Source organism: Trametes versicolor (genome assembly GCF_000271585.1).
Source record: "Trametes versicolor FP-101664 SS1 unplaced genomic scaffold TRAVEscaffold_12, whole genome shotgun sequence".
Taxonomy (NCBI): domain Eukaryota; kingdom Fungi; phylum Basidiomycota; class Agaricomycetes; order Polyporales; family Polyporaceae; genus Trametes; species Trametes versicolor.
The window spans coordinates 804,608-829,460 of record NW_007360332.1 but is presented as its reverse complement, the minus strand read 5'-3'; the positions used below and the strand labels follow the sequence as shown (position 1 = coordinate 829,460).

The window sequence follows — 24,853 nt, the reverse complement described above, 5'->3', positions numbered from 1 at the left end:
TGGGGGTTCATGCACATAATATTGCAGACAGCGCATCCCTGAAGGATGCTCCTGACCGCACGTGCTTGGCTCGGTGTTAACTTCGAGGGGAAGGCTTGGAAGAGGGACATCGCAAGGTTGATGAGGTAGGACCTAGTCCGTCACGGAAAGGGTACTTATGGCCATGGTCGTTCTTAGTAGTGCAGCAGCGGCCATACCCTGGCAATGAGGACAGCGCGTATGACGACAGTACTTCCTCGTAATCAGAAGTCTCGCACCGAAAACGTCGTCATTGCGTAGGACGAACAAAGGACGAGTGCATCTAGATAAGCGGCGACCATAGTAGCATAGAGGGAGAGCGCGGGGAAGCCTACTTCTGTACTTAGACTTCCAGCTCAGATGGTATGAAGTCGGAGGAGAATGATGCTGGTGGAATCGAGATTTGAGAAAGGTACGGGCGAGGCAGTGGACGTAGCACCGGCGATCGCATGACGTCATGCATTTGTAGGAGGCGCCGACTGACATCACCGTGCAAGGGCGCAGCTTGACCTGTGCGTCTACCACCTCTTCGACCAAAAATCCACGACGTCGGGGGCAAGCACGTATGTCACTCTACGCAGGCGCATCGCAGGAGCGTATAAAAGAGCACGAATATGTCTGGCAATGAAAGTAAGTCCCCACCACTTCTCCACCATCGACCAACTCCCACTACGATTCAACCATGCGCGACACCTGGATCGACAGCGCCGAGAAGTTGGATCGAGCCCTTAAATACTGGAAGAAGTACTCTCCTTTCCAAAGCTATATCAAGCTTCAAGATGCAATCGACTCTCTGGGTACCGACGACAGACTAGTCGAAGCTCGTCCTGTGTACGCATCGCGCTGGGTGGTATGTGATCAGTCACCGCTCCTGCGATCCGTTGCCCTAATTGCCAGCCATATAGCTCTCTCCTAAACAAGCCACCGGACCGCAGGAGGCGGTGTTTCATACCGTTGGAGTTTACCGATGGGGTGCGAACGAAGAAACCGGTAACTTCGTCCTGCAGGGGGAGAAGGCACCCTCCAGTGTGGCCGAGTCACGCATGTCAGTGCATGGTCTTGATTGACACCCATTTACTTACGAGAAGCACCAACAGAAAGTACGAGCCTAGTAGCTTATGTCAATTCTCGTACGCCCTTGATACGCACCGTGACAAGACGATCTGGGCTGCGCAAAAGGTGAGCTGCTCCGTCTGAGGTCAGGACACAACTAACGGGTTTTATCAGGCATTCGAGGAATATGTGAAGGGTGTTGATGGATTCAACAAGGCACAGAAGCAGCGCCGGTCGTGGCAAGACGGAAGCGGCGCCGATAAACCGAACTCCTCGTTCGTTTTCAACTCTCAGATCTTTGTCAAGCGCAACGCCACTACGAAATATCGGGAGGCTCAGATCGAGTATGAGCTTCATCCCTGGATCAAGAAAGTCACTAGCGTTCCCGGCTGCGAGTATTTCGCCAACCCGGATCGGCCTGCGCTCTTCGAGCTGCACCAGGGCACGCTGCGCAACATCAAGGAGTGCAGTCCCCCGTACATCAAGAAAGGCGATCTCGTTTGGCTCAGCTTCTCGGCGGAGTACATCATCGGTGGAGAGGCGTGGTCTACGACCTTTGTTCCCTATGAGATCATCCGCGTCGGAACCCTCTCCGCCGATCTCGTCGGGGACGCGTTCGATCGCTCCGGGCCGCCCGCTGAGATTGTGGCACCTCGGCCGCGACTTATGGCAGGGATGAGAGTCGAAATCGGTGAGCATTTCTCATTATCCGTCTCATACACTATCTCATGGAGTAGATTTAGATGACGACGACGACGAGAATGTTGACGTCGCCATGCACAACAATGCGGCCCACCCTGAGCCAATCGCCGCAGTGCCAGGTCCAAACCCACCGCAGGAAGAAGAGCTTCCCGAGTCGAATGTGATCTACTTGCGGCCCAAGGACGCTCGAACATACGGATGGGAGACGAACTACACCGCCAGACGTAGTCCGACCCCGCCGATCAGCTGGCCTCCCAGTCCCCGATTTGAGGTGAGCACAACCAGAGTAAACTACAGTATATCTGCTAATCTCTATTGTAGACTGACGAGGACGTGACCATGTCAGATGAAGAAGCAGTCGCGTCCGTTTCCGGCTCGCCGAGCCATACCGCATCGTCTTCCCCCGGTCCTTCTGCCCATATGGAGATTACCACAGGCAGTTCCCTTCTCGACCCTCGCGCTTCGTCTCCCGATACAACACCCTCCACCTACGCGAGTGCGAAGGCATCCCGCGTCACCGTGTCTCCACTGCCTGTTACGGCTGCCACCGTCACGCGCCCGATGGCGACCGTCCCCTCGACCGTTCTCGCGACGCCGGCTACCAGCACGGCAACGTCAGACACTATCTTGCCATCCACCACTTCCGCTCTCATGGCGCCCCCACGTCTGACTGGCCTGCTGTTGGCTTCCCAGCCTACTACAGCACCGTCGTTGGTGTCTGCACAGCCGACGGGCGACTCAACCATGCCCGCGGAGTCTGCGCTCCGAACGGCAGCCCGAGGCGCCCGTCGTCCACAGAATGCTCGGCCTCTCTCCCCTTCGCTGCCATTGCCCGGCTCCCTAGTCATGAATGATCGCGCTGTCGTCGAATCTCCGGCCAACCTTTCCTCAGATCTCGTGACCACGACCACAGCAGCCTTCGGGACCCCTTCGACCGTGACGCCTCTTGGGGTCACATCGTCACCCACCGCCTCGGCCGTCGTTGCAGCCCCCACCCCCACCGCGTCCTCTTCCAACGCTCTCGCAAGCTCTTCGAGTGCTGCGGTCCCGCATCCCCCGTTGGCTTTGGCTTCGCGAAGCACTCGTCTAGTGATCAAATTGCCGGCTATTCCTGAAGATGACGAACACAACCGAGCCGAGCAGGCGAGCACATCCGTGGGGAAGGGTAAGAAACGAGCAGTAGACCCGGTTGGTCAATCAGCCGAAGGTGGACGGCGAAGCTCTGCTAGAGTAGCACGTCGTCGCGTAGTGTAATCATGTCACGGTGTCAGAAATGCCTCAAAGCGGCATGTTATATATTCTATGGCGGCAGTATACAGGGGCGCAGCACTCGACACACTCTCGATGCCCAAGTTATTGTGCGGGCGGGCTCTCCCTGGCTAAAAAGGAGCGAAGTTAGGTCTTTCCCTTGTTCAGGTATGTTCATAGGCTCGCGTATCGACACCGCGATGCTAATACTGCCCGTCTACCATATGTGCAAGTTTACGACTGTGTCTATTAGGGCGCGAGGTAGCCTCAATTGGAAGACCGACGCTTGGTTACTGTTCTTATGAACTCGCCACTTTCGAATCCCGGCCTCGCGCGCCTTGCTCCCAGTGTCCGTTCTCGTCCCATGTAGTGTTGTCCTCGAGGGCCGCAACGGCCACCCCTGCCAACTTCGACATTGCGCCTTTTCGCCTTCCGCCTCCTGTACTTTGTCTCGACCGCTCACTCCGCGCAAATTCGCCCACCCGTGTCCTCGTGTCCTCGCGCTCGTGAGGCGGCTCTCCACCGTCGCGCCCCGGGCCGCCCGTGTCCGCACAGGCGTCCAAGCTCGACGCCTCTTGCCTCAATATTGATACCTACCTCGGGGTCGACCTCCGATACCGCCGCCCGAGTCATCGGAGTCTTCCGCCGTACCTGTTCTACTCTCCGTGCTCGCCCATGCTCTCTGTTGCTATCCTGCCAACTCCCGCGGGGCCCTACGTGCGGATTAGTGATGTGCCAGGCCCGGCTCGGCCTGAAAGCCAGATAGATAGATAGATAGATAGATAGATAGATAGATAGATAGATAGGGATTGAAAGCCAGATATTGAGTGCATGTGTCCCACCATGGTCTAGTTGGTGCATGTCTCAAACCTCCAGGGGCTGCGGCCAAGAATGCAGACAATATGGAGGCAAATTTTGGTATGCCTTTCTCATAGCATTGGTTGTATTTGTGTTTCTTATTGCCCAAGCACATTTTTTCATTGAACTTTCAACTATTCTCTTATTAAACCAGTTCAACATGTGTCCCACTCATTGCCAAAGTCATACAATCAGTTTCTGTCTTCAGATATAATGGAGCCTGTTTAACTTATGAGGTTTGAAAGTCTCATCAGATGAACATGATTAAGGGCCCACCTGAAATGATGTGATGTTCGGTTGAGGCTTGCTGACCAGATGTAAAGGCAGAGTAGGTCCTATGGAGTTTTTGATGAGGTTAGAAACAATTCCAAATAATCATGTATCTCACCTATACCGCACACGTAAAATGCATTGAGCCAGAGTTATGGGCAAGGTGCATATAAGGCTCAAAAGAGGGGGAAGGACCATGGAGGTGGGTGGTATCTCAAAGTCCACTGCGACTAGGAATCCGCGAGTGTACGTAGTGATTTCCTGGCGGGGGCTCAAACTCCAGCCATACACAAGAAGGTCTCCACTGCTTGTAAGGTCCACCACATCCTGAAGGATAATGACACCTGGAGCATCACTGGTGTTACCAGCAATACTCACAGGTATTCCCAAGTGAAGAGGCTCTCCATCCTCGGTGCGGATTCTCCACTTGGAAGGAGCAAATGAGAAGCTGGAGTAGTGGATTCCAAATCCCTCCAACCCCATTTGTACGAGTTCTTCAGTGGAGAGGCGAGGCCGCCAGTGAAGCCGAGGGTTTTCACTACGGAGCACAGGGCCATTATTCAAGTGTGATGCAGCAGTGACTGGAATATGAGGGAGATTTGAAGGGGGCTGATAGATGCGGTAGGGGGGATTTGAACAGAACAACATGATGGCTGAGAGAGGGTTGGGGATGAGATCAACCATCTCCATTGTGACAATATATATACTCTTATCTGTCGGGGTTTCTATATACAATGTCCGCACAGGGCTCAAGCAGCTGACTATATCACGTGTATGCAAATGTGAGAATCATCCCAATGTGACTAGTAAATAACATTGAATATCCTTGTACTGTTCTGCACTGGTAGCACTGTGATCACTGATATGTGAATTGTGCGCCAGGCTGGTATGAACTATCAGAGAATTGGTGTGTGGCTTGTGATATGTCAGACAATGTGCAGAGCTAATGCAGAGGTTGGAGAACCCTTTGTCTTCTTCATGCCACCCGTCCATGTTCACGTAATGCATTGTTTTGTTTTGTTTGTATGCTCTATCTTATCATTGTGTTTGCACACTTTATCTTATCACCACGTTGGCACGTGCTCACATCACTCAAGTTGAAGATGTTTGCTTTTTCGAGGTCTTTGACAGCGATGACCACAACAAGCAAACTACGCCTCTCCCTCATTGTTCGGGACACCTATGTGCGGCCTCTTGCACCCCAGGCTACGGAAGCTCGCTTCAAACTCTTGATTTGTCCTGCATGCCCCCTAAAGCTGGGACAGCTTGCACGTCTCCAATTCTTCCTCCCCCCCGGCGATGACCCCGACTTCTTTCTCGATGCACCCTCTGCTTCTATCATACCTTCAAGGACAAACATCTGGGGCAAAATCATAGGCGCACGTCTTACTGGGTTGTACGAGATGGAGTTTGAGCTGGAGAACATCAACGAGCAGGCGCAAATTCGACATGCATTCATTCGAGTTCCATGCTACCCAGGCCGCTCAGTTAACAAGGCGCTTTGGAACTCCTGTTTGTCTGTATTTTTGGAACATCTCAATAGTGTAAGTCAATTGTTGCGATTCCAGGAGATTGTCTCACTCTACCTTGACAGGCAACACTACGTGTTCAGTGGCGAAACACCTCGATGCAGTGATTGGTCCAATCATCTAGTGGGTGTGCTGGGAAGGAGCAGAGCATATATTAGACATCACATTGGAAGAATAAGCTCAACTGAAAGGTACGAGACTTTCTATGCTCTTGGTTCCCTGTCCCTTCTATGTTGCTGAAACTATCATCAGTGGCTACAACTAATGGTGCTGCCTATTATTATTCCTGCATTAGTATCTATGAATGTCACAATTGAGGCAGGACAAAGTTCAGAGCAACATATTGTGTTGATGTGCTATCTACAAATGTAGGTATCAGCGTCCGCGACCAGCGTCCGCGACCAGCGTCCGCGACCAGCGTCCGCGACCAGCGTCCGCGACCAGCGTCCGCGACCAGCGTCCGCGACCAGCGTCCGCGACCAGCGTCCGCGACCAGCGTCCGCGACCATTTTGTCACGCGTCATGGACATAGTGGCATATTATTTACTTGCACATACAACATGTTGTAGCTACAGGATCTCAGATACGCTTTGTAATGAGGTTGATGCTGCTTGCACTGGGAAGGGGCTAAATAAAATATTGGCTCTGCAGGACAAGAACTCACGGGAGCATGACTCGGCAAGGGGAACCGTTGTCGAGCTTGATGATGACAAAGAGGAATCCCTGAATGAGGGTCAGATATACAATAATAAACTGTACAAATAAAAAAAGACTTGCTTCAATGTTTTCAGTATCTTCAACAGTACCTGTGCGTGTTTTACCGCCCTCCAGGAAAAACACACGATCATGAGTCTAAGGAATGATTATTAGCATTAGGATTTGACAGTCAATCAGACAGTTAACTCACTGCAAAGGCGACGACTGGAGGCATGCTGTATTGCTGGGCAGAAGGTGGCGGGTGAAGGATGATGTCCAGTTGAACGTTCCCATCATGTAGCGCTGAGATTCCCTACCTCTTATACAGCTTCAGACTGCTAAGCGATGTCCAAGGGTGTCGTAAATTGGAATGAGGACGTAAACATGTTTGGTAGCCGATAAAGTAAGGTTTGACGTAAACATTTTAATTACAATCCTATAAAACCAAAATGACACATACAATATAGAGTGCACATGGACGGTGACCTCTGAACTGCAAGGCGTCATTGTGCCAGTGCAAACCGCAATGTTGCACTCTTTCATGGTGAGTGCAGGACAAATTATGAAAGAGCGCAACATTGCGGTTTATTTGGTTAATTGCCACACCGGCCCGGTTGACCTCGGTACCCGGGTTCCGTATTATCTTCTGGATCTAAGAATATCTTCAAGTACGTCAAAATCTCAGGCACATGAAAGCGTGAATCACGTACACATAGCGCACATTTAAGACCATTTATTCTCATGCTTTGACGTGATGCAGATTTATAACGCAGGGTCGGGGGCGGGGGGCAATCATGGCGGCTGGGATCCACATGCACTATATATGTATGATTTTAAATGGAATTTACATAAGCCCCAGGGATTGACTATTCTTGGCAGTTGCCCAATGTTCCGGTAAATTTCCGAAGATGTGGAAAGCCTTGACATGCACAGTATGGCGCACTAATAGGAATTTTATGCAACCCTCTCTGAGGTGGTAGGTACATTTTTTGATTAATTATGTGTATTACACAGTCATACATAGTCACATGTCTGTGGCCTGTACTAGTAGTCCAGGTGTGCCCGGAGGGCCGTGCTATGAGCTACTGTAGAGATCAGACGTTAGCGGCACGTCACAGGTCACAGGGGCCTCCGCCCCGCCGCTATTGGCCCCTCGGTCACTGGTCACCGAGGTCGTCGCCGCTTGTGACAAAGGTACGATACACCGTAGCGCCGGCCGCCGCTGACGCGGCGGCGGTAGGGAGTGTCACAATCGCCGCTCCGGAGGGCGCGGTCACAGGTCACCGTGGGCCCGCCGCTCCGCCGCATCGTCTCCGACCGGTCACACCCAAACCCGCCGCCTCTAACGTCTGATCTCTACAGTACTGCTGAAGACACATTGAAGGCTCTGACGGAGAACTGACACATGCTTCAAGAGCGGATAGGCTCCGATCTCCGGATACCGTGGTCTCCTCGACGGGTGCATGTTCAGTAACTGCAGGATAAGCTGGTCAGTGGAATATTCTCGCAAGCGTCGTGAAAGCTACTGACTGCTATTACGAAGGTCCGGAAGCGCTTTGAGACGCGATTTTTGCGCATCTTCTTCTTAATCACGCGTAACTGAAACTTCATCATGGACTCGGAGACGTTCTTCGAGGCACCTGGCAGGTTGCTCTGAACGGGTCCAGTTCACGTCTGCGTAGCGTTAGATATGAACTGATGACTCACGTCTTCCATGAGCAACGAAACCAACGTCGCGCCAAGCGACCAGTAGTCCACGGCCTCGTCATACGTTGGGTATTTGGACGCATCATCGAAGAGCACCTCCGGCGCGGCGAAGGCAGGAGTCACGACAGCCATGCGGAGTTGGGAGTAGGGGATGCAGCCCGACGCGTCAAGGAACTGGGCGCCGCCGAAATCTGCAAGTACGCAATGGCCGTACTCGTTGACCAGAATGTTAGAGGGTTTAACGTCATGGTGGACAACCCCTAGGCGGTGAAGGTAGTCAAGGCCAAGGATCTGTATCAAGATGTGAGCTACTCGCGATAGACTTCAGCCGCGACGAACTCACCACCTCCGCACAGATCAGAGAGAGGCTGTACTCTGTCAGGTTGTATTTGTACCAGCTCAAGTCTCCCCCCGTGCACAGTTGGGTCACGATGTGGAGGTACTTCCCAGCAGATTGCCACGCCCAGAGCTCGTCGCCCAAAAATGGCTGCAGCAGAAACGGCGAGGGGTCAACCTCCTCCGCCAGCCTACCTAGAACTTTTAACTCGTTGATGACTCCGTTGCAACCAGCCCCTGACATCCCGCGAGCGTAGTGCACGACCTTCATCGCACACTGCTCTTTCCAGACCACGTTCAAGACGCGGTATACTGTGCCGAACCCTCCTTGCCCCACCACACCCACGCTCATCCACTTGGTGGAGCTGGACAATGGGATGCGCAGCCTCCTCCACTGCAGCACTTCTATGTGCGTGCCAGTGCTATCCAGGTCAGGATCCTTCTTCTTTTGTCGCACCCGACCGCGAGGATCTGGGGCGACCCCGAGCTTCTGCCGGACGTTCGGAATAGTCGGGAGAGAGCCCACGCCGCGTCTGGCATTCGCCGGGGGATATTGTAGGGCGTCCGCTTCCGCGGGGGAGCTGTGAGTGACGAAGTGCCTAATGGACTCCTTCGCAACGCGCCCAGGGACAACCGCCACCTTCTTCGCTGCATTCCGCCTGAACGCCGTCGCGGTCGGCGAGGGAAACCTGTTTATGAGATCCAGCAAATCGGCGTCGATGGACGTCGGGCCCGGCGGGTGAGAGGGCGCGACCGCAGGTGGCCTCGTAGGACCCAACGGTATCGGCCCGGAGTTCTGTTGTAACAGGTCTCGAAGCTGGTTTCTCCGCGCCTCCGAGCTGGACACGGGTTTGAGAAAGCCAACAACCTTTTGCAGGAGGGGTCTTGGGGCACGGACATGCTTCCGCAACAGGATCGAGAGCTTCCGGACCCTGCCGGTCTGCTGAGTTGGACCTACAACATCCTTGTCGTTGAAGCACTGTTCCACGGAGGACCAGCTGTCAGCATGGGAGGCGGGGTAGTCCTGCGAGGGCGTGGTAGCGAGATTTTTGGGGATAGTAGCATCCGCGACGCGGCCACCCGTGTCTTCACCGCCTAGTTGCCCCGCTTTCTCAGCACTTCGAGAGAAAGGGTTTGAAAAAACTATGCGCGACATGGTATGCAGACAGAAGGGACGAACGGATGATACGGAGGAGTGAGCGTTGGATTAGATGAAGATGCGGGAGTGCAATAAATAGTAGGCTGTGATTCCGACGGCACTAGTGGGCCACACACCATACGACAAAGAGCCGTTTCATTGTATTGTGGCCCGTGGCCAAGGGTGGCCTGGAGCAAGCCCATTAATCAGGGCGGAAACAAAATGACTGCAAAAAGACAAAGGAACGCGAGTCTGCCGGCACGTTTGGAAAGGCTGCCACATACCTTGGCGGACGTGTGGTGTATGCTCTGCAGTCGGTTTCGTTCGGGACGTTGGGTGAGATTAGCGTTACATGATCTTGGAACACAGAGACACTTTCATGAGTAGAAACGCTCCGTTAATGGTGCTCGTCGCCCTCGCCATCTTCGCATCGTCGTCGTGGTGAGAGCGAGAGAGACCGCCGCCAAATGGCCTTCGCGGCCGCTCGATGGCAGGGTGCCCGGTGTCGGACCGGGCGGCAGCTGCGGCCCGGTTCCTGCGCCGCTGAGAGTATGGGCGCTTCGGCGTTGGTCCTGCTCTGTCAGATTCCGCCGCTGAGTCCCTAGCATCGGCACCTCCTCGTCTTGCTCTCTCGTTCAAGATGGCCTCCCCCCCTACGAAGCAGTCTCTTCTCCATCTGTATCACTCTATGCTGCGTACCTCGCAGTCGTTCAGCTCATACAACTTCCGCCACTACTTCGTGCGGAGGACCAAGTCCACATTCCGGGAGATTCAGGTACACAAACTCGACCTGGCTGCGTGTATCTCTCGCTGACGAAGAGTTGTAACAGAGTGAGACGGACCCGTCCAAGCTTGCCGCTTTCTATGACGAGAGGGCAAAGGAGCTCGCGGTGCTGAAGCGCAGCGCGATCGTGAACCAGCTATATGGTGGATGGAAGCTTGTGGTGGAGAAGCAGAAGCCTGAGCATGAGCGCAGTGATAACTGAAGGTACGTGTTTGAATATCCCATGGCACATCTGCAGTCAGCTCAAGCTACATCACCGGAAGTAGGGTGTCATTCGCACATACCAGGAGCTATCCTTGAACCACTTACAACCTCGCCTCCGGCCTCACATTCTATCATGGTATAATGCTGTTACTATGTAATTGTATCGGTTCGGTGCTTCTCATAAGGGTTGGCACGCCGCATATTCTCTACTGACAAGGACGAAATCATACACCCTTGGATGAACAGTACGTTGCAGTTGAGCTTTAGGGTTTGTCCACGCCGGTTTTGCGTGTATACGCATGAAATACGGTGAGTCAGTGCAGTTTACTCGAAATCCTGGAGCCAGTTCGATGCTTGTCGTACTCCATACAAGTTCAATCAGGAAGGATTACGACAAGCACGCCTGTTTAGGATTGCCCCCTTGAATTTGCCAGTTAATTTGAATGCGAGCCGCGGCGCCGAAGATCTAGGCAGCGACCTGAAAAGAACCACTCATCACGACGATTTCGTGCGGACATCGCATCCTGCGCTTGCGCTTCGCTGGGGCTTCCCCTCCCCCCCAAGCGAGAGCCACATCCGTTCTCTAAAATTAGTGAACACAGTCACCGTATGCATTTTCCGCACACAGCTCACACCTACTCGTAACCAGTATTGATCGAAAGATTCTCGTCCGCAGGAGCACCGTGAAGGCCCAATGCCAGTACTGATGGCACAAGAGGACAGCGAAAGCGGGCGTCGTCCTGCGCAGCTGAGTGCAGTCCTGGGACATCAAGATATTCATCGTTTTCGCTCAGCGACCCGCTTCGATCCCCAAAAGATCACGATTCGTTTCAGTAATCGCTGTGCTAAACCTCGCACTCACTCGCAGACCGACAAATATCATTCGTTTGTGGTAAAGCGCATATATCGACCTTGGCCGACGTTGGAGTCGAGATGAGCTAATTGTCCATCTCTGGCGGCTCAGCGTGCTCGCGGCGACATTTGTGCAGGAACTCCGTGCGGATAGGCGACGCGCTTCCAAGATACTCGAGGAAGATCGCAAACCTTCCATCTGGATCGGTTACTTCGGTATCTAGGGCACACACAGGGCCGACTCCCGAGTTGCGGAAGGAAGGAGACGGAGGCGTACTGGACGAACGCGAAGCTCGAACAGCACCGAAACATACCGACCCCGCTTTATGCGAGCATCCCGCCGTTGATGCGCAATCTAGCATCAGCAATTGGGTGGCCTCTACGACACACAAAGCACCCAGCCGAGCTCACTGCGCCGGGCTGTCCTATGTTTGGTAGCGCTCGTGCACAACGACGTTAAGCCTGAGTTGTCTTCTTCAACGGCTACATAACCAGCACGCTATGCACTTACATCCAGCATCGCTCTCTTCTTCACCCCGACCACTCCTTTCGGGTTCACTTACGGTCCCTCTCCCGTTGCTTTCCGCCGGATTACATCCCTCTTTTTGCCACCATGCTGTCCAAGGTTTTCTTCTGCATCGCGACTCTGGTTCTGGCCGTTACTGCTGCTCCGCCGACATCGAAGCGGGCGACATGCATTAACGGACAGACTGCCAGCGACTCTAAGGTGGGATATCCCCTACATATCCTTTATTTGGGCGTGTTCTGACTCGCATCTTTCCGCAGTGCTGCGTTTGGTACGACGTGTTGGATGACATCCAAGGTGCCAGCGGCCTGTGAGTATCTCGAGGGTCTGGAAAGATAGCATGTGGTATATCTACTAACTGCGTGCTGACAGCTTCCAGGGTGGCCAGTGCGGTCAGTCGCGCCCGTCCTGGTATACCGGTAGATGCCTGAAGCTAATACATGACTTTACAGGGGAGGAAGCGCATGAATCCCTTCGGGTAAGTCCGCAGATTTACGGAGGGTTCAGCTGCAGTAACACTGTCTGCTTCACAGCTGACCTTCCACGATGCTATTGGGATCTCATCTACGGCCGGGTATGTGTACAACCCCTTTACCCATTCTCAGCTCACTCACCGTTCATTCACAGCGGCGGAGGAGCAGGTATAAGCGGCAACCTTGCCAGTCGATGTCACTCACCATACTAATGGCGGACCCTAGATGGATCCATCATGGCCCACTCCGACGTCGAGCTTGCCTACGCCGAGAACATCGGAGTAGACGACATCGTCGAGCTGCAGCGGCCGATAGCACTCCGCTACAACGTCTCCTTTGGGGACTTGTACGTCGTTTACGAGTCGCTATATGCGCGCATTTAACACCAGAAACTCACTAGTGCTCCACAGTATCCAGTTCGCGGGCGCCGTCGGCGTCAGCAACTGCCTCGGAGGCCCCCGCCTCCAGTTCCTTGCTGGCCGCTCGAACGACTCGCAGGCCTCGCCCGACAACCTGGTCCCCGGCCCCGGTGACTCTGTCGACACTATCTTGGCGCGCATGTCGGACGCGGGTTTCTCCGCGGACGAAGTCGTTGCTCTGCTCTCATCGCATAGCGTTGCTGCTCAAGACCATCTGGACACCGTACGTCTGTGTGAATCAGCGATGTTCCCCCACAAGCTCATGCTGGAACTTGTACTTGGCAGACTATCGCGGGATCGCCCTTGGACTCCACCCCATCGGTATTTGATGCGCAGTTCTTCGTTGAGGTGAGCACAGGCTACCACAACTAGTATGTGCCGAATGCGTGGTTGACGCGATCCGTCAGACCTTGCTGAACGGGACCGCCTTCCCCGGAAACGGCTCCAACCCCGGAGAGGCTGAGTCGCCCCTGCCTGGAGAGTTCCGCATTCTCTCAGACTCTCTGATCGCGCGGTGCGCACGTCCACTAACTGACGGCCGAGACGAGACACTGACCAGATCCTCCAGGGACTCCCGTACGTCTTGCGAGTGGCAGTCTTACGTCTGTGCGTATTTTGTACCGTTACTCTAATTTCGTGTCTGTGACTCATTGCACCTGCTCTGCTAGCCGACCACGGACGAATGGTCACCCAGTTCGAAGCTGCGATGGCCAAGATGGCGCTCCTCGGTCAAGACGCCAGCACTCTCGTCGACTGCTCCGACGTAATCCCCACGCCTCAAGCGGCGGCGGCGAGCGTGGCGACGCTCCCCGCTGGCAAGACGATGGACGACGTTGAGGCCTCCTGCGCGGAGACGCCATTTCCTACGCTGAGTGCGGCTTCCGGTGTGTTTTCGATCTTTATATTCGAACAATTCAATGAACGACTTATATCGATATACGTTCGCTCCCAGGTCCTGAGACATCCGTTGCTCCTGTGTAAGTTATATATTGCCTGTAGTTGTCTCGCGGAGTTGGCACTGACGTCTTTATATTAATTCTTGATGATTCGCATCATTAACATGCGCATATACTCGGACTTGCTTTCGCCTACTACCCGTCGCTCTTTTCGTTATCGTCGCAATATTTAACATCCGCTTCGAAGAATCGCTATATATCCTTGCCGATTGCTGCAAAGCTGTCCGATATATCCTCTCCGAAATATGGGCCAAGGAGATCCTTGACGGTACTCGAATTTATTTCCTACTACAAGCGTGATTTAGGCTTCTTCCTGGTAATCCGCCCGCATCCCCTCCGCCAAACTGCGCGGATCCACAACCCACATCGCCGCCGCCTCAGCCACCACATCCGTCTCCCCCTGGCCTTCCGCGCGAGCCCGGCTCTCCTCAAACCACCCATAGCCGCCCTCGCTCGCCTTGATGTCCCGCAGGATCGCCTTCACGCTCGACTTGTTTGCGGTGACGGTCGTCCATCCGCGCGCCGCGCCCCAGAGCATGCTCTGCACCGTGTGCGCGGTGAGGCGCGGGTTCGTCTTCATCACCGTCGCCCGCTCGATCTCATCGCCGTCAGCGGCTCCTGGACGGTCGCTGCGGTCGGTTTGTGCTGTTGTTAAGTGATCCGGCTGGCGTTCGCTGGGAAGTGGAGGCGTAGGTGCATGGGAAGAAGACTCTTGGGCGAGAATATTGCGACAGGTCCGTGAGAGAAGGGCGAAGAACGGAGAGAGAGCGCGGCCGTTTTCCGACAGTAGAGGCGGGTTGAGGTCCGGCGGTGGAACCAAGGAGTCGAAGACGCGGATGGGAACTACAGGGAGGAATGCTTTGGGATAGCGGGAGTTTTCCCAGTATGCGTCCTCCGCTTGAGATATGTTTGTGTTTGCGGAAGGGAACAAAGCGGCCACCCGCCGCTTTTCATTGCGACCTCCGATCTTGGAGAGCACGATGCGGAGACAGCGGTCACGCGCCTCCGGCGTGGTCCAGAACTCGACACCTTCGAGCGTCGGCGAAGACACCGCGACGAGACGGTCCCGGAGCTCGTCTAACAGCCCACGCGCCATCTCTTGCAACGCCTGGTTCGCGAGCGCACGGGAGTGCTCGCTGGGTCCACTCGAGTCCCAGGGTGTGCTTCCTTCCGCATCCTCATCGCTGCGCTTGCACCCATCGGGGCGTTTACGCTTCCACTCGCAATATTGCAACGAAGGGACATATCGAGCTTCTGCATCCGCTACAGACATCGGTAGCGGTGAGTGCGTGATGTCGGAAACGAGTGCGATGAGAAGGGAGAGATCGAGATTGACACGTATAGTAGGCTCCAGTCGGCGCGACGGCGGGGGCGTCGTTTGAGGCGCATGTACTTGCTTGCGCTCGCCAAGTTCGACCTCGATGCCCATGTCGCGTAGATGTTGTATCGTCTGTGCTATGCGAGGATCGTAATCCCGGGGATTCGAAGGGGAGGGGTCCAGACGTGTTAGCCTCAGGGTAACTGAGGGCACTCCTCCTGCGCCGGGGAGAGGGTGGCGTTTAGCTGCATCGAGAAGGGAGCGACCCGCACTGAGCATCGAATTATCGAACGCCTTTGGTGCCAGTGACGGCCGGGATTCATCATCTGAGGATTCGTCTTCCGAGCCAGTGACGTAGGAATCGAGTTCGCGGAATTCTGCTAGGAGACGCGAGTTTTTCGTCCTTGATTTGAGGTCAGTGCCGGTCAGCTAGCAGGGGAGAGGGAGACGTACGTATTCACTCGAATCCATCGTTTGCCGCCGTCCGCGACAACATCCACCTTTACACCCGGCGACTTACGTGATCCGCGGCGGGCAACGCTAATTGGTTGAGGAGCGTCTGGAAACGACCGGCCGATCGTCACAATAGGTGGCGGCGCGTAGAGCACTTCGTTCCAGACAGATATCAGATATGGCGCATTGGTAGACAGAGCAGGCATGGAAGCGCATGCTGGATCGTCGAGAAACTACTGAAGCAGGGTTTTCCAGTGATGAGAACTCACTGCCCATGGCGATAGGACCAAATTGTTGCTCGCTCACCTTCTCGAGAACGTCCAGATCGCGTTTGACAGAGTCTCTCAGGCCTCTGAGACCATGGACTGCGTCTTGATGGGAGTGAAACTCATCATTCGACTGCCCATCTAAGTCTATGGAAGAGTCGAGTATGGGTGGCTTCGCAGCAAGCGTAGCTGAGCCGAAATCGGCCATAGTGTAGTATATCCCTCGTAGTTCGTCTCGCAGGCTTCGCAATTCGGGGTGTGCATCGGCTGTCATATTGTGTTTGTTGTGAACTCGTATTTTGAGATCACTGGCGCGGGCGCAACGGATGGTAGAGATCGTTAAGAACGAGGTAGGTTGAACGTCGCGGCGGTACAGAACAAGCATAAGCGCCAGCCTACATCCCTTCCTTCGTATTTGTACTTGTTATCTTCAGTTGATCATTCGTTCGAACGAACTAGCTAGGAACACTGACAGGAGGCACCCGGGAGACACGTACAAGCCTCTCAAAATTCTGGGCTGTAGTATGACACGTTGCCCGACGTACCTCCCTGCCGGTGAGGCGAAGAGCCTGGATTGACATCGACACGGAAATGAACTGACATCAGAGCAATGCAACAGCTGAGAATTGTGGTGACAGAGTGTACAACATATAGCAAACTTCTAGCTCCATTACTTGCGTGACCCCGCATATACCCTACGCCTGTTTGCGCTGGTAGCTCTTGGGGAGCTCCTTCTCCCACGGCAGGAAGTCGCGGCCCTGCATGTATGGCCGCAGGACCTCAGGAATTACCAGACCCTGCAAAAACTAATCAGTGGCGGCGGACTAAAACGCCCGCGAAACACTCACTTCAGGCGTCTGATAGTTCTCGACGAGACAGCATAGCGCGCGCTCCGTTGCGCAGAGCGTGCCGTTGAGCATGTGGACGTACAGTTTGCGCGCCTGGTCCTTCGCCTTCAGTCCACACCGGACCTCAAGCCTCCGGCTCTCTGATATGGGTGTCAGTCATGCCGTCATGTATCGTAATCGGCGTCACGTACGGTAGTCTGTGCAGTTCGAGCACGACACGAGCTCCTTGTATGCGCCCTGGAAGGGGAACCACGCCTCCAGATCGTACTTCTGCGCGGCAGCAAGGTTCAGCGCGCCAGAGACGATCGCGACGACGCGATAGGGGATCTTGAGGCTCTGGTAGAACGCCTCCGAGTTCGCGACCATCGCGTCGAGCATCTCCCAGCTCTTCTCGGGCTCCGTGATGCAGAACTGCTCGACCTTCTCGAATTGGTGCACGCGGAAGATGCCCCACATGTCGCGGCCGGCCGATCCTGCCTCTTTCCGGAAGCACGTAGAGTAGCCCGCGTACTTGACCGGGAGCTGCGTCTCGGGAGAGTCGAACCACTCGTCCGAGTGGAAGGCGGAGATGGGCTGTTCCGAGGTTGCGATCAGGTACTTCTCGTCGTCTGCAGCGATGACCTGTGCGATGTTGGTCAGTCGTGTGGGATCACAGCGAACGCATATAACCCACCTTGTACAACTCCTCGTCAAACTGATCAAGCTGCGCGGTCTTGGCCATGACCTCCTTGTTCATCATGAACGGCGGCTGGACCTTCTTGTAGCCCTGCTTGCGCAAGAAGTCAAGACCGTACGAAATCAGCGCCTGATTGAGGTCGATGCCGTCGTTTGTGAGGAAGTAACCTCGGTGGCCTGCAATCTTGGCACCTGGACACATCCTACATCGAATCGGGCCATCTGCAGATAGCGAAGCACGTTTACTCACCTCGTTCCATGTCGATCGCATCTAGTCGCATGAGCACCTCGTGATGAGGCATGATGTCCGACTTCTTCTCCACATCCTTGCCCTCAGGGTGCCATGTCTTCAGGGTGGCGTTGTCGTCCTGAGTTGCCTCATAAGTGTCGATGCCCTCACACATCGATGTCTATACGTACTTCTGTCAAGCTGACCGGGACGTTCTTGCCTACGATGTTTCCGACTGTTGAAGCTCTCTGGCGCATCTTCGCCTCCAGTTCCTTGGACTCTGTGCGCTTCGCCGCTACCTGCGCGTCAATGTCCTTCTTCTTAGCGACGAGCTCGTCTGCGTTCTCTTTCGCCTGCAGGAATCAGTCAGCACACACACTTCTGCGCTAGGACGAGCGACGCGCCTTCTTTTTCGCTGCTATCTCCTTCTGCACGCCATTGACTGTCTTGGCTAGATTGTTCGCCTCGAAGTCCACTGTCGAAGAAACGTTGCAGTTTCGCCATCGACCACGCAGGAGGCTCCTCACGCACGCTTGACCCAGTCCGTGTACATCTGAATGATCTCGTCTACGAGCTCGACCGAGAGGCCGCGCTTCCGCTGCGACTCCCGGATCTCCTCCGCGTTCCCTCCCTTGTTGTCGATGAAATGTAGCACGTCGAGAGTCATGATCGCAGGTTTGGTGCACGGCACGTAGTCAAGTGGAAGGATGCAGAAGATGTACAGTACTTCGGTGTATTTTGAAACCTTGACTCGATCGATGATGTTAAATCCAAAGTAATCGATTCGGCGGGCATATACTCTCTATAAAGCTGTGCTTTCTATCTTATCCATGCCGTTTGAATCTCAGATAAGCGAGGATGATCTCCATCCTGATTCCCGAGGCTTGCGTTAAATCTCCGAAAGGGTTCTATCAAGGTCATTTGACCTCCGCCCGCTACCACGCTCCCGTCTTCGTGCGTTTGTTCCGAATCCCCTGGGCTGCCCCAGTCGCCCTTTGTCCCAAGTTCCCCTTCCCCAGACTCTGCATCCTCTGCTGGACTTCGTGCTGGCCAACTTTCGTCAATCTATGTGACGATAGCTCGCTGGTTGTGCGCTTGGTGCGAGCTGCGCTGCAGGACCACCAATCATCTCGACAACACGAGTCACAACCACAATAGTACGCAGGCAAGCCCTGAGCTCACAGAGAGGATACGCTTACCTGCTAGGCACAACATCATCATCATCGTCATCGTGCAGAATCCACGCGGTATAGAACTGAGAAGAGTGGATGATGTGGAAGGGCGTCTGTGCATGGTTGTTGCGCTGCGCGTGGGTGGATGGGGTTGAAGGTCTCTGTGAGCAATAGTAATGGGAAAATTTGTCTGCTATCCCCATGTACGTATCCCATGAGTGAACTTGCAAGAGAAGGAAGAATGGTCGTCTTGAAGTTTGAGACAAAGTTGAGCTGGCCGAAGTCGTCGCCACAAGGGCGCGAAGCAAGGGCGATGCTGCTTGACCCACGACCACCACCTTGACCACGTCCTCGTCCCCCTCCTCCTCTGATAACGTCCTCCCTGCTCGTCGATGTCGGGCAAGGCTCCGCCGCGAGCACCGCGAGCATTGCTAAATTCCCTCCCTGCATCGGCCCCTGCTGTCACTGCCCCCTCAGCCACTTCGGGCGCGTCGTCCACCTCACGCATAGGAGCGACGCCTCCTACAGGCCCGCGAAGTCTTCTCAATGCACAAGCTGGGGTCAGAGGAAGAAGCGCAAAACCGTATCTGAATGGACACGGCAGCATCCCGACAGGCCCAGCCGCATCTATACCCACCGGGCCCTCGGCGCTGAAGGGCAAGCAAGTCGAAGTTGGGAGAGCGCAGCCAGGTAGCTCGAGCGGCGTAGGTGGACTTCTCTTGGGCGACACGTAGACCCGTAAGCTCAAGGATATTTGCTCCCATTTTACAGGCACAAGTAAACGGCGCAGGTGCAATCCCACAGGAGCCCACAGCGTTGAACGGCCGACATCAAGCTATCTCGTTCAAACTCAGGCCAAGTACATCTTCATCATCTCTACGGAACGGTGATGGACCACAACCACCGACATCGCCAAGACTGCGTGCATTTACACCCTCGCAGCCGTCTTCAGCACCACCCCCACCACCCCCGCCGTCAGAGCCTCCTCCGCCACCTCCGCCTTCATACGAACCTCCGCCTCCTCCACCACCCTCATCAGAACCCCCACCACCTCCACCACCTGCAGAGGGTCCTCCATCGCTCCCGCCACCTCCATCGGAGCCTCCGCCTCCTCCGCCACCGCCTTCTTCTGCTCCTCCCCCTGCACCCCCTCTCCCGCCATCCTTTTTTCCACCTCTACCCGCAGGCGATGCTCCTCCATTGCCACCTTCATATCCACCCCCGCCTCCGTCGGAAGAACCGCCGCCATTTCCCACCGCCCCCGAACGGTTACCGCCAACAGGACCGCGGCAGGGATATGGTGTGGCCTACCCAGGTCAGCACATCGACGCCCGACGATTTCCTCCCCATATCCCTACAGGACCGCGTGTACATGGACTTCCTTCAAGTCCACGACCCCCATCTCCTTCAGAACCGCCTCCTCCTTCAGAACCGCCTCCTCCTCCACCACCGCCGCCGCCTCGAACACCGACTCCTCCAATACTCTATTCCCTGCCGCCCCTACCGCCATGGCCGCCTTCCCCGTCCGAGTATCCTCCTGGGAAGAGCTGGCGGATCTTGTTCGACTATGCTCTGGACAAGGATCGTGACGGTCAGTATCGGTTGCTCGCGGACAAGCTACGGGAGAAGGGCATGGACCAAGGAGAGGAGCCACGGGTCAAAGGTAAGGGGAAGGGGAAGGAGATTGTTATCCGTTACGCGGGCGAGGTGATAGACGGGGAACACGAAGCTGTCACACGGGATCCGCGCAAGGAGACGAAGGTGAAGCGATTACCCTCCTTACGGCCTATGAGGATGGAGCTTCTCCAGTGCAAGTACGAGGTGAGTCGCAGTTTTCCTGTATGCTTTCTCGCCGATGTTCATGTATGGCAGTACGACGCAAACTCCGCTGGACCTCCGCCTCCAATCAGCGTGCTGGTTCTAGGCATTTCTCCGCTCATGCCCAATCAGAATATACGACGGCATTTTGGCGTACATGGTACCATCACCTCCTTCGAGCCGCAAATAGACAAGTCCAGCGGCGGCGCCCTTGGCATCGTGTTCATCAGATACACGTCGCACGAGGAGGCGAAACAGTGCGTAGAGAAGGAACACGGGAAGAAGCTTTCGCTCGCGGTTCCCGGAGTTGGCGAGGGCGACGAGCTGCGAGTGGTCTTTGACGGTGAGGGCAAGCTACTGAAGGCGGTGCAAGCGGAGCTGGATGGGCGGAGGCGACGAGAACGGGAGGAAAGGCGGCGACGGGAGAAGGGGGAGAAGGAGAAGGCCGGCCACGCTTCTGCGCACCTCAAAGCGACCCCGACGTCAAGTGCGGCGCAAACGCCCGTGCATTCAAATAATCCCTGGCGTTCAGGGCCGCAAGCCATTCCCCGTCCTCCGCATCCTGGACCCCGACCTCCGCCGCCCAATGCGCATCTTCCTATGCGCCCGCAGGGGACCACCCCGATTGCTATCTCGCCCGCGCCCGAGAAGGGGAGTCCGTTGCCCAACGGGACACCGACAGGGCCGCGGAACGGCGTTGTCCCTCCCGGTGCTCGTGTACGACGTCCACCGCCGACCATGTTTCGCGCACGCAACGTTCACGTCGCAGCCGTACCACCAGCCAACATCCGTCCTCCGATTCACCTCTTTCCGAACGGCATCGAAGCAGGCCCAGTGCTCCCGCCTAGTATGCGTTTCAGCATGGGCGACCGCAACGCGCCACTACCTCTCCTCCCCTCGCGCTCGCCATCGCCAGTGTCGCGACGACCCGCAAACTGGGGAAGGAACGCGAAGAAAGTGGATTACGACGTCGTTAAGGCAGAGCTTGCGAAGAACGGCCTCGAGCACATCGCGATCGACGGACACGTGGGGAGTGTGCGGGAGGATGATGTGCGGATGTTTCTGGAGGGCTTCCAGATCGACCAGGTGCGCACCCTTAACATGCCTTCTGCGCGCGGTTTATGCGCGGGCGGTGGCGGTTACGTTCAATGTGCTGACCATGTGCTCGCGCGCAGATCCTGCGCGATCGACATAGCTGGTACGTCACGTTCAAGACCAACGACTCCGCGCGCCGTGCATCGCTCGTCCTCAATACGAGCGGCCGCAAGCTCGCGAACTACGCAGTCAGCGTGACCGTCCGCGCGGCACCCACGCACGTTCCTACTGCCCACAAGACACAGTGGACCGATGCCGAGCTCGTCGAGCAGGCGGAGAAGACGATCCTCCGCGACCTCCGCGCCTTGCTCGAGAAGGATGTCGTGGAGCGCGTCGTCGCCTCGCAGGTCCGACGGGTCGTCACCGACGAGCGGACGAAGAAGGGTACGCGCGTAGCGGACACTCCCGTCGCGGTGGATGGACATGCACCCGAAGTGCACGAGGCTCTCGACGCGAAGTACCTCGACAAGACGGGGCTTCGTGGCCTGTCCTTTCGCAAGCAGAAGAAACGGGCGCGTGAGGAAGTCATTGTTGTCGCGAGTGAGACGCCGCCACCGCTCGAGAAGGTGCAGGATGAGGACGAGGAGGTTGTGGTGGAAAGACCGAAGAAGAAATCGAAGAAGACCGCGCTGAAGAAGGTGGTCGTCGAGAAGGTCATCGAGTCGGAGGACGAGGAGGCGCCGGTGCCACTCGTGCCCGTCGAGATCCCACAGCCACGCAAGCGCGCACTGTCGGAGGTCAGCGAGGTCGATATCCCGGTCCCTGTCAAGAAGAAGGTCAAGACGAAGGTGTCCGAGGACGGTACTACCGTCGTAGTGCGCACCAAGAAGTCCAAGAAGGTGCTCAAGGATGCCACTCTTGCCACTCAGGAGAAAAGCGTCTTTGCAGAGGAGATCGTACATGAAGTCCTCCCGGAGACGCTTCCTTACGAGCTGCCCGCTGTCGCTCAAGTGCACGTTACTCCCGCCTTCGATTCCCGACCGTCTACTCCTGCCACTCCGGCCCCCATGCCTGCACCCGAGCTTCCTGCTGAGCCGGACGTTCCGACCATTGACCCAATTGCCGAAGGGATCTGCGAAGACGAAGAGGACATGTACTTTGCGAAGCTCGCCCTGGAGCGCAGCCTCTTCGGCAAGTCATTGACATCCGCGCCCGAACCAGAGCCCGAGGGACCCTCGCCATTTCGCAAGCACGTCACGGGCTCCGCGCGTACAGAGGGCTACTACAAGATCTCGCACGCGGAGAAGTCCGCCTACGTCGCGCAGTACGTCTCGCGCGGTATGCTCAACGTCGCGGCGGCGGAAGCCGAACAAGCGCCCCCGCAACCTGCGGTCACGTCTTCACGGTCCAATCGTGCCAATGCGCGGCGGCGTGCTCAGGGCCTGGAAGAGATCAACCAGGTGCAGCGCGCCATGGCGCTGTCGAAGGGTGAGGCCGCAGCGCCGGACTCGGTCAAGTACAACCAGCTGCAGACGCGCAAGAAGCATCTCCGGTTCGCGCGGTCGCCCATTCACGACTGGGGTCTGTACGCGATGGAGAAGATCAGTCGCGGCGAGATGGTCATCGAGTACGTCGGCGAGGTCATCCGTGCGCAGGTCGCCGACAAGCGCGAGAAGGCGTATGAGCGACAGGGCATCGGGAGCAGTTATCTCTTCCGTATCGACGAGGATTTGGTGGTGGATGCGACCAAGAAGGGCAACCTTGGGTATGTCTGCATGTTGAGTGTACTTGCGGACAGTAGCTAACCGTTCTGCAGTCGCCTCATCAACCATTCTTGTGATCCAAATTGTACTGCGAAGATCATCACGATCAGTGGCGAGAAGAAGATCGTGATATACGCGAAGCAGGACATCGAGCTTGGCAGTGAGATCACCTATGGTGTGTACCCTGAATCGCCCACGCTTCGGCCATACATAGCTGACATGTCTTCGCGCGCGCAGATTATCATTTCCCTATTGAACAGGACAAGATTCCTTGCCTCTGCGGCTCCGCAAAGTGTCGTGGGACTCTCAACTAGACTGCGCGCTATGTTTATATGTCGGTATTCTTCACATACCCTGCTGTGTCACATCGTTTGCCTCGCCCCGCCCAGTCTTGTGTTGCCTTGCCGTGCCCTGTCGTGCCCTACCTTGCCTGTCTCTCTTCGCCATCCATCGCTGTCATTCTCCGCATTCTTCCGCCACACAACTGCACATTTGTATCTTATATGTAACGCATGTTTTATTATCCCGCCGTATGTACGGTCAAGTAATACACCCCGACACGCGGTTGCAACGCGTGCGCTGCATGCGCCATGCCTAGATGTGCTTGTGCTTCCATCATACCGCAGACTTGCGTGGCTTAGCTATAGTGGTACTTGGCGTGCTCCGCCATCCATACTGTTGGTGTATTAGGCTGCATTGAAACCACGAACATAGGGGCATAGATACGTGTATATACCCCCGTACTGATGGGCGATGGTACAAATCCATGTATGTATTTCGAGGCAGGCATTAAGGCGTTGTGCGGAGCAATTTCATCAGAACCCATGCTTGGAATAGTGTGTTTGCGCGTCGTTACTCGTCGAGTCTTTGAATATACTGAGCTTCGGATTCGGCCTCGGCAGTGTGCGTATATTTATTCTGGTCCAACGCGCGTTGAGCCGCGAGCCGGACATATGGCGCATTCGTTGTCGGATTTCCCGAGGGGTCGGAAGCATGGAATACGAACGTAGCCCAGTAGAAATTCTGTGCCGAATCGACATTAGCTGATCAAATCCAAAACCTTCATGTTAACAACACTCACCATGCCTACTACACATATTCTGTCGATGGTTGAGTGTCGGTCGCCTGGGCCGCGGACACACTTGCGATGGGGCATTCCTTGTATTCGCCGTAGTTGGCCCGCAATTGCGCTGGCAGCATTGGTGCGATATGCGCCTGAAAGCCGGAGAAGTTCCATGGGGTAACGAGAAATTTGGCCGCGTTGCATCGGAACTTCACTCGTTCGGATCCGCTAATGAACGAGAACATAATTTCGCAAGTTTCGAGGTTCTTCCTCTCGGGGCCGCAGTAGGGCCGGCGTGCAGAGTTGGAGCGATCATTCTTGAGCCAGGTGTTCTTGATCTGTTTGACGACATCATCCGGAAATAACGAGAGGCTGGAACCTGTGGACTTGAAGTGAGTCTGTGGACGACCGCCGTGACCGGGTGAGTTGGGCCTGACAAATATC

General features: G+C 55.6%; 8 protein-coding genes across 8 annotated transcripts; 4 read left to right on the top strand and 4 right to left on the bottom strand.

Moving 5' to 3' along the window:
- Positions 1-700: 700 nt before the first annotated feature.
- TRAVEDRAFT_23774 (uncharacterized protein) lies at positions 701-3,027 on the top strand (the record flags this gene model as incomplete). The annotated part of the gene is made up of 6 exons (XM_008045136.1): positions 701-868; positions 924-1,063; positions 1,116-1,197; positions 1,246-1,762; positions 1,809-2,044; positions 2,095-3,027. 6 exons carry the CDS (start codon positions 701-703, stop codon positions 3,025-3,027), a joined length of 2,076 nt encoding a protein of 691 aa, XP_008043327.1.
- A 5,015-nt stretch (positions 3,028-8,042) lies between these two features.
- On the bottom strand, positions 8,043-8,366 carry TRAVEDRAFT_134041 (kinase-like protein; the record flags this gene model as incomplete). Its single annotated transcript, XM_008045569.1, has 1 exon — positions 8,043-8,366. A coding segment is annotated over one exon (324 nt), but the record flags the coding sequence as incomplete, so codon positions are not given.
- Positions 8,367-10,152: 1,786 nt separating this feature from the next.
- On the top strand, positions 10,153-10,770 carry TRAVEDRAFT_74741 (uncharacterized protein). The gene is made up of 3 exons (XM_008045568.1): positions 10,153-10,330; positions 10,386-10,543; positions 10,603-10,770. Exons 1-2 carry the CDS (start codon positions 10,196-10,198, stop codon positions 10,539-10,541), a joined length of 291 nt encoding a protein of 96 aa, XP_008043759.1. The 5' UTR covers positions 10,153-10,195; the 3' UTR covers positions 10,542-10,543; positions 10,603-10,770.
- A 1,238-nt stretch (positions 10,771-12,008) lies between these two features.
- Positions 12,009-13,849, top strand: MnP12s (manganese-repressed peroxidase; the record flags this gene model as incomplete). Its single annotated transcript, XM_008045567.1, has 12 exons — positions 12,009-12,122; positions 12,182-12,231; positions 12,294-12,313; positions 12,374-12,399; positions 12,455-12,501; positions 12,549-12,562; positions 12,620-12,740; positions 12,805-13,036; positions 13,099-13,161; positions 13,221-13,327; positions 13,382-13,419; positions 13,482-13,849. The coding sequence occupies 12 exons, from the start codon at positions 12,009-12,011 to the stop codon at positions 13,847-13,849; spliced, it is 1,200 nt and encodes a 399-aa protein (XP_008043758.1).
- A 221-nt stretch (positions 13,850-14,070) lies between these two features.
- Positions 14,071-16,080, bottom strand: TRAVEDRAFT_174201 (uncharacterized protein; the record flags this gene model as incomplete). Its single annotated transcript, XM_008045566.1, has 3 exons — positions 14,071-15,490; positions 15,541-15,773; positions 15,847-16,080. 3 exons carry the CDS (start codon positions 16,078-16,080, stop codon positions 14,071-14,073), a joined length of 1,887 nt encoding a protein of 628 aa, XP_008043757.1.
- Positions 16,081-16,501: 421 nt separating this feature from the next.
- TRAVEDRAFT_134279 (serine-tRNA ligase) lies at positions 16,502-18,225 on the bottom strand (the record flags this gene model as incomplete). The annotated part of the gene is made up of 8 exons (XM_008045565.1): positions 16,502-16,603; positions 16,655-16,794; positions 16,846-17,275; positions 17,328-17,521; positions 17,580-17,697; positions 17,750-17,904; positions 17,959-18,033; positions 18,090-18,225. The coding sequence occupies 8 exons, from the start codon at positions 18,223-18,225 to the stop codon at positions 16,502-16,504; spliced, it is 1,350 nt and encodes a 449-aa protein (XP_008043756.1).
- Positions 18,226-19,091: 866 nt separating this feature from the next.
- TRAVEDRAFT_31577 (uncharacterized protein) lies at positions 19,092-19,768 on the bottom strand. Its single transcript, XM_008045195.1, has 2 exons — positions 19,502-19,768; positions 19,092-19,434 (listed from the first exon to the last, which is right to left on the bottom strand). Exons 1-2 carry the CDS (start codon positions 19,559-19,561, stop codon positions 19,231-19,233), a joined length of 264 nt encoding a protein of 87 aa, XP_008043386.1. The 5' UTR covers positions 19,562-19,768; the 3' UTR covers positions 19,092-19,230.
- Positions 19,769-19,921: 153 nt separating this feature from the next.
- TRAVEDRAFT_154887 (uncharacterized protein) lies at positions 19,922-23,895 on the top strand. The gene is made up of 5 exons (XM_008045564.1): positions 19,922-20,551; positions 20,603-21,634; positions 21,724-23,348; positions 23,400-23,521; positions 23,584-23,895. Exons 1-5 carry the CDS (start codon positions 20,363-20,365, stop codon positions 23,658-23,660), a joined length of 3,045 nt encoding a protein of 1,014 aa, XP_008043755.1. The 5' UTR covers positions 19,922-20,362; the 3' UTR covers positions 23,661-23,895.
- The last annotated feature ends 958 nt before the right edge of the window (positions 23,896-24,853 follow it).

Bases quoted from the DNA above. Each gene is read 5' to 3' on its own strand.
- TRAVEDRAFT_154887 (XM_008045564.1), top strand. From the start codon at position 20,363: ATGGACCAAGGAGAGGAGCCACGGGTCAAAGGTAAGGGGAAGGGGAAG. The intron at 23,349-23,399 runs GTATGTCTGCAT...ACCGTTCTGCAG, and splicing joins ACCAAGAAGGGCAACCTTGG to TCGCCTCATCAACCATTCTT. The intron at 23,522-23,583 runs GTGTGTACCCTG...TCGCGCGCGCAG, and splicing joins TGGCAGTGAGATCACCTATG to ATTATCATTTCCCTATTGAA.
- TRAVEDRAFT_31577 (XM_008045195.1), bottom strand. From the start codon at position 19,561: ATGTCGGCCGTTCAACGCTGTGGGCTCCTGTGGGATTGCACCTGCGCC. The intron at 19,435-19,501 runs CTGTAAAATGGG...AAGTCCACCTAC, and splicing joins CCTGCGCCGTTTACTTGTGC to GCCGCTCGAGCTACCTGGCT.
- TRAVEDRAFT_74741 (XM_008045568.1), top strand. From the start codon at position 10,196: ATGGCCTCCCCCCCTACGAAGCAGTCTCTTCTCCATCTGTATCACTCT. The intron at 10,331-10,385 runs GTACACAAACTC...GAGTTGTAACAG, and splicing joins CCACATTCCGGGAGATTCAG to AGTGAGACGGACCCGTCCAA.